Source organism: Daphnia magna, linkage group LG1 (assembly GCF_020631705.1).
Source record: "Daphnia magna isolate NIES linkage group LG1, ASM2063170v1.1, whole genome shotgun sequence".
Lineage (NCBI taxonomy): Eukaryota > Metazoa > Arthropoda > Branchiopoda > Diplostraca > Daphniidae > Daphnia > Daphnia magna.
Window position 1 is genome coordinate 18,535,076 of NC_059182.1, and position 9,455 is coordinate 18,544,530.

Below are 9,455 nucleotides of genomic sequence, written 5' to 3' on the forward strand. Positions count from 1 at the left end.
GTAATAATACCATACCCAGCACCTATCGAGCTCAGACTAAAGAGAATGAGATGTTCCGACAGGTTCCAGTTTTCTCTATTGCTCTGCTGTACAGCATACACGAATTGAAATACGAAATCGACCTGGAAACACAGACACTACGTAAAAGTGAAGAGGAAAAAAACGATAACCTTACCGTCTGTACATAAACCAGAGTGTTGCTATGTCTTGAAGTTACGTGATATAAGGAAACATACTTTCACTCTTGGCTGGGAATCCCCGGAACCCGGAAAACCTGTTTTGTTTTTTTCAGTCTAGGACATTCTAATTTCAGGGTTTTTTACAACTGTACGAAAATGGCATATTAAAAAGTATTTGAGAAAGTTTTGATTTTTGAGCCAGAGTTTTCGCATTGAGCGTCATAAATTCCACGAAAACGCTTTTCCTTGGTAATTGGGTTCGCCCGGTAGTAGTGCCAGGTCTAAAGAATAAGATGAAGCATTCAGCACGCCCATCGAAATGGTTGGGATGGTTTGTTCAGGTTTTTGTTATTTAGTTCTGCCTTTTCCTTGTTCGCTGTACTGATTCCAAAAATTCCGATATTCGATTATTTCACAGTCGATTTTTACAATTGGATTATTCATAAGGAAATGTTTCGCACTTACTACAGTCCTGGCAATTTCGGTTTGAATATTCGATTCTTCAATTGATGTGATGTCTTGTGACTGGTATGAGGAGTGTGGATACCAGGTTGATCTGTTTGTAGATGATCACCTTCCATGGGAGGGCACATGTCACTGGTAAACGCGTGCGTTCCTACGTTGATAACCTTCACATTACGATTCAGAAGAAAACTCAGATTGAAATCTTCGTCGTCTTCACCAAGCGGATGGATCATGTTCTCGGCGACCTTTAAAAATAATGCGATACAGGTATGAACGAGTAAACAATGTCATTGATAAGGTTTGACACAGTTTTTGCTTTTCCTTTTCAGGTACGTAAAAATTACCTTGAGCAGTCCCAAATAAAACAGAATTTGCAAAACGGTCCAGACTGGGAAGTAAACATCGATCGGAATATCTTTGTTGCTATTATCGATATTTTGCCGTCCGATTAGACAAGCAAAGACGAACGAATACGTAGACAAGGTTACCACCTATTTGCCAGTCATAACATAACAAAAGAAGGGATGATTGTGTTCCATGAAAACAACAAGGATATAGTGTCATTACCTGAGTATACACTATATGGGATTTCCGGAAAAAATCAAAAGAAAAACAAACAGGAGAAATGATTATTTGGTATTGATGATGATGATGGGGAAAAAGGATAATGAAATGGACATACCTAGGGGAATGGTAACCCAGTCATAAACCCATAAAAGGCCACATCTGGAACGGAATTCTAGAAGTTCCTGTGATATCACATCAAATGAATGAGCATCGACACACGTTGGAGACAGTATTAGTATCCGGATTACCCTCATGATGAGCTGAGCACCAAATGGATCAATGACGCGCCCTTGGACTTGAGCCTCTCGAAGTCGATGGCAAAACCAAAGACCAGGCAACCAAAACAAGTTGCAATCGGCTTTGACTGCCTGTTACGGGTCAGGTGATAAAGGAATAGTTAACCAAGCATAAATGGATGTAGTTAACGATTATCGCTTTTACCTTGAAACACTCCATTTCTGCTTTCGTCATAAAACCTGCAGTGGTCAAATTAAGGGCAATGATCAAGTACATCAAATGAAGGTCTTCATTTTCATACCTGCATTGACAACGTCCTCCAGAGTGTTCAAACGAAACTTGACCGCTTCCGAAATGGTGCGGAAAACGAGGACAGCCATAAGATTACAGTACTGTAGAAGTGTTTTCCGCAATAGTTTTGATTCGTTATCGCAGCCGGGAATATACATGGCAATGGAAAGCATTATTCTGTGTAAAAGAACGAAGTGGTCGTAGTCGGGCAATTCAAATATTATTAAACGACAAGCAAATCTACCTGTCGGGCCAAGGTAATGCCAAACACTGCTGCCACCACCTAGTTGCTGTTTGGCAAGGTCGGACGCGAAGACAAAAGCAAGATGTGTTTGATAAAAGATTCGACATTTTAACAGATCAAAAAGCCAAAAATTACCTACGGTGGTGACATAGAATCCCAAAATGAAAGAGGGGGAACCATGTTCAAATATTTTTCACAATAGCGCACTATCTTTTCAAAAAAACTAAGCAACAACAAAATTGAGACAATTAATTTTTTTTTTGTATTAAAATTGAGAATAAAAATACCTTTTCTGATCACCATCGAGCGCCTGCAAAAACAGGTAGTAAACAGAGAAAGAAATTTAGTTTAAATATGAATATTTAAAAAACGCAAATTTTAAACAGCAGTTTACCTGACGATAAATAAGGCTGATGGCGCAGAAGAGAACCAGAAAACAGACGAGTTCTCTGTAACACAACTTGTACAATGAGCCGCGCCATTTGAAAAGGAGAGTCAGAAAACTTTTTTCAAATCCAATCCCGGCGTCTTCTTGAGATTCATTTGGCGGTGATAGAGTTATCAGACGTTACGGGAAGTAAATCTGCTAACAAACAAACTGACCGTTTAAGTATGCTGCTTAGCGCATATGAACCACTAGACAAAATGAAAATGAGGAAACCTCATTTGTTACCTCAACTTTCAGGTTGGTAACACGGTGAACGTCTGGATACGAAATTGTTCGGGCCAATCAATTGGCGCTGCCCCCTCCCTTCCACCAGGCGTTGCTCTTTCTTTCGTAAACAGGTTTCCATTTAAACCATAAGGGGTGGGTTATTGGTCCTCAGGCTAATTGCTTCTTTGTCCTTACTTAAGTTAGTAGTATTGGAAGCCTTTATTTTTCCGGTGGCATCCAAGTCAGATGTCCTACTTGATTTATTTCCTATCAGTAACGGTATTGTAAAAAACCCCCAAAAAAACAGAAAACGGAAGGGGCAGAAAGAAGATGGGGAGATACAGACGGGGAAAGACGACTGAAAGCTTTTTTTGTACGACGGCGAGTTATTTTTTGGGGTTGGATAACGTACGTACCTGGGAAAGACCTGTACATGGAGAAGTTCGTCGCCATCTGATTGTAGGTATTTTATTAGGTTACTATGCATTTTTAGTTGATTATTATGCAACTAAGGTGGGTTTCCAATCCTGAATTGTTAAGGAAAAATGATTAGACAAGCAAGTTTAATATTTCACCTGGAATTTCATTCTCATTGAACAATAACGATTTAAGGCAATTGAGGGCGACCAAGGAAAAAGCTTGCTGTATTATTTTTGTTTTTGCGTTTAAATTAACAATCCGGGAGTTAAGCTACTCATTTTTTGGCAGTATATAATGCGAAAGATAGGAAATTTCGCGTTTGATTTTGCTATCGTTTTCGGAGAATTTCGGAACGCTGCGTTTCGACTGCGGGTAATGTCCTGCATAGTTTCTGGATTCCGTATCACCTGACATTGTTAATGCGCATGTTACGGGATTAATTGTTTAAAGAGGAAAGCGATAAAAAAATAAAATAAAAATTCCAACAAAAAATTAAGACGTCGCTTTGAAACACGGAGAGAAATGAGCTACACGTTGTCGAATGCAATACCTAATTTTATACTCAATAGACGACTATGCTACGAAATAATGTACAAACACAAAGGACGCTCAACTATTCCTAGATTTTAAAAGGACAAACCTGTAAAACTGTACACTATTCGACGACGCATTCGGAATCGGTATAATAAGATAAGTCATAAATCTAAATTTCTACTCGCTTGAGGTAGAACTATGCGGAATGTTATTCGAACGCTATCCCATTCGGATAAGATGGAGGAGGATTCCATTTTCTTGGCTCCATTCCCGTTATTCTACGGGACCTTTTAAAACCTACGCTGCTAACAGTAGTTGAATGATTGGTCTTCGCCGCATTTCATTTACTATCGTCGAAAAACTGCGGTGGAATTTGGGTCACAAAAAAGAAAAGAATTATTGGACAAGATTTGTCTCTTCAAAGACGATAACGTAATTTATAGGGAGGAACTGTGTGTATGCTGTAGCAGTACCGTAATTGAAATCACTTACGTACTAACTTAACGACTCAGGGACAAAAGTAATCGTCGACAAAACATTCTGATTCCAACTATCCAAAAAGGTTAAATTATTTTTCTTCCTTCTGAAATATCCTCCGACTTCCCTCAGCTATCCTATTGTTCCCGCGATTATCGACTAATTACTTCAAGAATACGAAAATATGATTTCACAAGCGATATTTAAAGGCTTCCTTTGCTCTGTTACGTGATTGATTGTATCAACGACTCTTGGTTGAAACCAATGCACGATTGCAGATTTGAAAATATTTCATTAAGAAAAGCGTTGAGACTCACCAAATGTGCTTTTCGATGAATCCCAATCCTTTGAACGACTGGAGACATACATGGAGCGACCCGAATCGTAAATCGGAGCCTTAAAGTTCGAGTATTGAAAAGACTTCAACGTCGTTGGCCGGTAGTACGAACTGGAGCTGCCTCTCCAATAATTGTTATTTCCGCTAACGTAGCTGTAAAATAAAATGTGAATAAAGAAAGTGGTCAACAAAAACTCAAATTAAGTTTTGATCTTTCATACTCGGACGAGTAGCGGTTGGCCAGCGTTGACAGTTCCACGTTTGACGGTTTCCCTGTTGTAAAACGGTTGAGCACAGATGACGCTGCGTAACGCCAATTTCGTATATCGTCTTCAATGTCCTTTATAAAAAAAAAAAAAAACGGTAAGAAAGGAAGATGGAAACAAGCGTACGAAATTAGCTGACAGCCGAGTGAAGAAAACAAACGAAAGCAAATTTACTTGTATAGTGTTGGAGAAGGTACTTTCCAGCGATGAGACAGGGTTGTATTTTTGTCCCTGAGTCAAGATGGCTTCTACATCGTCATCGTCACCGTAGAGAGCAGAGTATCGTAACAGACGCTCTCGTGTCGAAACCATCGGCGATGCGGATACGTCCCATAAGCGGTGGTGAGCGATTCTAGGGATCGCCGCGTGATACGTCAGCGCCTATAAATGCAAGATGGCAATCAATCAATACGAAAGACGGGGTACAAAGGTGAAAAAGAATGGCAGCTTACTCGGGGGGTCGAAGGCACCGAGTAGATTGAGACGCGTGGATATGACGAATAGATGGACGGGCGATACGTGCTCCAATAGGACGCCTAACGAAGTCGAGATTTAAAAAAAACCTGGAATTTTACATAAACTAAGTACTGCTACGTCTTAACCGTTAGTTGTGATTTCTTGTCTTCTCAAATGAAAACGAAGATTGGTAAATGGTGGAAGAACCATAAAGCTAAACCCAAAACTAGACAAGAAGGGCGCCCAAGCTCTTTGTAATAGGTATCCAAAAAAAGATACCAATGGCTTTTAAACTGAAGGCAATAAAAACAAACGGCACAAAAACACAGGAAAAAGAGGAAAAAGATCACACGTTGCTCCGTCCAAAATTAGACCCAGGGACTGCTGCGGATATGGGGCAGCAGTCATCGTAAACAGGGTTCAAGCTCCCAATCCCTTTTGCGATTTACCGTATACTGCACAGAATTATGTGACATTTTAAATGTTTACCTCAGCATAAAAGAGAACTTGTCTAACGCGGTACACGAGAGTGAAATGCGAAAGCGCAGTGAAAAAACAAAACAAAAACGGAAAAGCAATGGAGATGTAAACGTTATGAAGCTTACCGGCATGTACGTACTGCGCAGTGATGATGTATAGGGCAACAAAGAAGTGCCAGAGTAGCCATAGGAATTCAAATATCCACTGTGACAGGGTCTTTCGTAGTAGTAATGGCCTGTCATTGTACTCTTCTGTTGAACCAATCAATGAGAAAATCACCACAGTTGAATAAATTTTAGTGGTTTTTCTCTTACCCTGTTTGCTTTGTTGTTTCCCAACTGAGACCGATACACAACCGAAAGTCACTATATGACAGCTCCACGAGCTATCTTGATAGCGGAATAAAGTATGTTTGAAGCAGACTTGTTTTCCTTGTTCAATCACCAAGAAGAGCGCATCGCCGACTGTACCCGGACGAGATGGAAACTGATCCTCAACCACCTAAACAAAACTCTTTCTAGAGCGTGGGTAAGCGAGTACTAAATTTAGATTTCAAGGCCCCAGTTAAACAGCTTTAACTGCGTTAGATTTTCAAAAACTGCATTCTACCACAAGGAATAAACATTCCTCAGTACAATTGTAATCGTTCCTTTTCTTAATGATTATAAAAAATGTCCATGCGGCAGAAAGTACTTAACTTACTGTCAAGGAAAAATTATACTGAAGTGGTCGCGTAGAGTTAATAGGAATCCCCTTAGAATTAAAGTATGAGAAAAAATAATAATAATTACCCATAACCTCCAATTGTTCAGGTGCTGGGGTCTTCATATGTCTCAAAGTTACGACGTAATAATAATTGTTATTCTTAGGCTCTGCCGACACAACAGCATCGCTATGGGATGAAGTCATCACCGGACGGGAATCCGTGCTTCGGCCGGCTTCCTAAATAGAGTATCAGACACCCATGTCTGGTAGTACTAATGCATAAATCCAATTGATTTACAGTGCACTAACATTGTGAAAAAACGTGGCATTTCGTGAGTAGATCTTTGGGGCTTCAACGAAAGATGTGTGCGAATAAAACTGGTGTGGCAACATTTTTTCACTCATTCGATAACGTTTGTCATCGAAGTAAAATGCTTTCGTAGGAAACCCTACAACCAGTGACTTGGCTACCTTTTTTGCTCCCAAATGAAAGAAAATGTAAAGCTAACTGAAAAACTCTTTGAGATTCACAGAAATTAAAACACAACAGTTTTCACCTCAAGATGTTCATCCTAGTCTGATGTATGTTTAGCAGAACCTGAAATTGGAATAGCTAAAAATTGAATTGCTCTAAAACTTGAAAATGAAAAAATAAATTTTGTTAGTTGACACAATGATATTTTTACCTGTTTGTTCAATGCCTCCACCGTCTTGAATTTGTTGAATCTCTAATCAACTAGCAACCAACACTATTTTGAAAATTTATGAGTATTAGGATTTCTTTTGGGTAATGGGATCTTTCGAAATCAAGAATGTCTTTCAGTGATCAGCAAGTAATGTGGATGCGAAAATTCAATTGAAGATCTTTGCAGAATTACCAGATGTTCAGCTATAACTCAATGGTACCTTTTGATTGCCCACTCATTTTGACTGGATATTATTAGTTTTTCACAGACAAACATTGAAAATTAAAGACTTATAGATTTTTAATTTTGCCAAAACTTAGTCTTACCTAGGATGAAGAAGTTCTACAGAGGACATCTGTATAGTTGTAAATCAAATGATACTTTTTGCAGAAAAAAATTTTGCTTTTTCTCGGGTGGAATCGAATTCTGTGTTGTTCTCTTCATTTTGATACGAGTACCATAAAGCTGTTTTCTGCATTGGCACAAATGTAACACGTGCTTTCAAACGATAGAACAATGAAAACCAAGGCAAATTTTGGTCTACTAGCAAATAAGGTCACTCAACTGTAACAGCACCATCGCAACAAACAGGTTACAGGTAAAACAGAAAAAGAATCCTTACTGAATAACGGAACTAACAGTATAGGAATTGAACCCAAAACAAAACCATGTGTCCATATTTCTCTATTTCGCATGGGTGGAGAAAACTTGATTCAAATAGCCACGAACGCTTTTCGTGACAAATCAAAATTATTAATTTGAACGGTAGATGTCGTTGACCGAGGAATTTCACCGGCCAATTATATAAGCATCTAGTTGACTCTATATTTGATTACTATGCACATGATAAAGAAAAATACATAGTTAACGAACGAGACAGATAATATAAGCAAGATTACCGAGATCAGGCCGTTTAGTATTCGAAGTGGTCTGGGTCATCGTCAGACGAGTTGTTAACGTGATCGGTAAGCGCGCAATTTTGAAATGAAAAGGCTTTAAAAATGCGTAATGCGAATAACATGCTGTCGGATCTTTGCGGATGGTAGGGCTCTCCCAAGTGGTTGTTGCGCCACAAAAAATGAACAACTTTTCCGATGGATCCCTTTCCTATTTGCTGATGGGTTTCAGCAACGCCTCCGCAAAAGGAGTGAAGAACATCATTCATACATTTCGAACGTTGCAGTAAAATGCAAGTCCTGTTCTTCTCAATGGAATACTTCCATCGCCCCTCCGTTTTGAACACCACGAAAGCAGGATGGATAAGTGCGTTGGTAGCTGGGTTGACCTGTTCTTTGTACAATCGAACTAGCGTGATATTATTACGACCGCAAATTTCATCGGCCAGTAAATCCGTCCTCAGGCAACTGTGCGTCCATTCGCTTTGAATGTTGACGGATCCTCGATGGTCGAACTCCGTGAAAACCAGTTTACCACTCCACCGATCACTCTGCACGCAATCCGTATCCATAGGGGAAACTGCTGGCGCAAGAAATGACGTCAGCTCCAAGGTTATACACAGATGGATATAGCAGGTCCTAGACGCGGAACAAATACGTGCAAAACGGTGGTCACAACATCGATCCATAGATTCTATTTTACCGGTAAAGAATTCGTCGATGAAGCCAACGTGCAACTCGTAGACGACATTGGCAGCAAATCCGACGCGTTGGTCTTGCAAGATAACTATGGTGTTGAGTTCGTTAATTCGGCGTGAAACGGGAGCGAGACTTGAGTAGCAAAAACAAAAAAATTGCCGGAGGCCAAACGAAATTCGTGTTTGTTTACGAACACAAGTTGGAATCGCATGGCTTCCAGGGAAAATCGCATGACCGAATACGTGACGAGAAAGCTCGCGAGACTACGCGCCAACGAAAAATCGAAATCAAGGGCATTCTACAGGCGAAATGTTACACACGTTGCACGTTGGCACTTTACCAATATACGCAAATAAATACTTTTGGACTGAAATGAGACTATATTTATTCGTTTTTCTTTTTGGTGTAAACCTTCCAAAATGTCACAACACCAGTGTCCAAACAAAACTTGTCATCGACGTTTGCAAATTATGTATAGTTCTGTTGTTCATTTTTTTTTTTTTTGTATACCCTGTCTTGTGAAATTGTAAACGAGATATCAAGTGTTACAAGTTCAAGTACCCGTGTTACGTGCACATTAACGTTCATGACAGTAGGTCGTAGTACGAAAAACAATGGTCCCGTTAGATAACGGCATAACATCTAGAACAGTTCTAAACTAATAGATTCAGGCAATGAATCGTCATGTACTCAAGTTTCTGAAAGTAGTCGTGAATGACTCTTAAATTTATTGCGTAATATTTTGAAAAGGCGAGAAGCGCATTTTTGAGTTTTGTTTGCGCTATAGCCCATAAAAAAGTTATTGGTTCAAAAGTTTCCCAATAGATGGCTTTTGCATCCTGGAATCGATAAAAGAACTTG

At 39.5% G+C, this 9,455-nt stretch overlaps 2 protein-coding genes and 1 pseudogene across 5 annotated transcripts; all 3 read right to left on the minus strand.

Moving 5' to 3' along the window:
• Window positions 1-59: 59 nt before the first annotated feature.
• LOC123469405 lies at window positions 60-2,731 on the minus strand (annotated as a pseudogene).
• A 129-nt stretch (window positions 2,732-2,860) lies between these two features.
• Window positions 2,861-7,513, minus strand: LOC116935112. 4 transcript variants are annotated; one of them, XR_006642676.1, is made up of 12 exons: window positions 7,326-7,513; window positions 7,000-7,243; window positions 6,623-6,911; window positions 6,400-6,550; window positions 5,923-6,109; window positions 5,734-5,859; window positions 5,125-5,208; window positions 4,847-5,053; window positions 4,628-4,746; window positions 4,387-4,559; window positions 3,055-3,165; window positions 2,861-2,889 (listed from the first exon to the last, which is right to left on the minus strand). XR_006642676.1 is itself a non-coding variant. In XM_045168363.1 (11 exons), the coding sequence occupies exons 6-11, from the start codon at window positions 5,848-5,850 to the stop codon at window positions 3,128-3,130; spliced, it is 738 nt and encodes a 245-aa protein (XP_045024298.1). In that variant the 5' UTR covers window positions 5,851-5,859; window positions 5,923-6,109; window positions 6,400-6,550; window positions 6,623-6,911; window positions 7,000-7,243; window positions 7,326-7,513; the 3' UTR covers window positions 3,054-3,127. The 4 variants fall into 4 exon arrangements, 2 of the variants coding, with proteins under 2 accessions (XP_045024298.1, XP_045024296.1); XR_006642675.1 differs by having other exon boundaries at window positions 2,861-2,905; XM_045168363.1 differs by lacking the exon at window positions 2,861-2,889 and having other exon boundaries at window positions 3,054-3,165.
• Window positions 7,514-7,666: 153 nt separating this feature from the next.
• On the minus strand, window positions 7,667-8,760 carry LOC123469406. The gene is made up of 3 exons (XM_045168364.1): window positions 8,599-8,760; window positions 7,899-8,534; window positions 7,667-7,834 (listed from the first exon to the last, which is right to left on the minus strand). The coding sequence occupies exon 2, from the start codon at window positions 8,465-8,467 to the stop codon at window positions 7,913-7,915; it is 555 nt and encodes a 184-aa protein (XP_045024299.1). The 5' UTR covers window positions 8,468-8,534; window positions 8,599-8,760; the 3' UTR covers window positions 7,667-7,834; window positions 7,899-7,912.
• Between the last annotated feature and the right edge of the window lie 695 nt (window positions 8,761-9,455).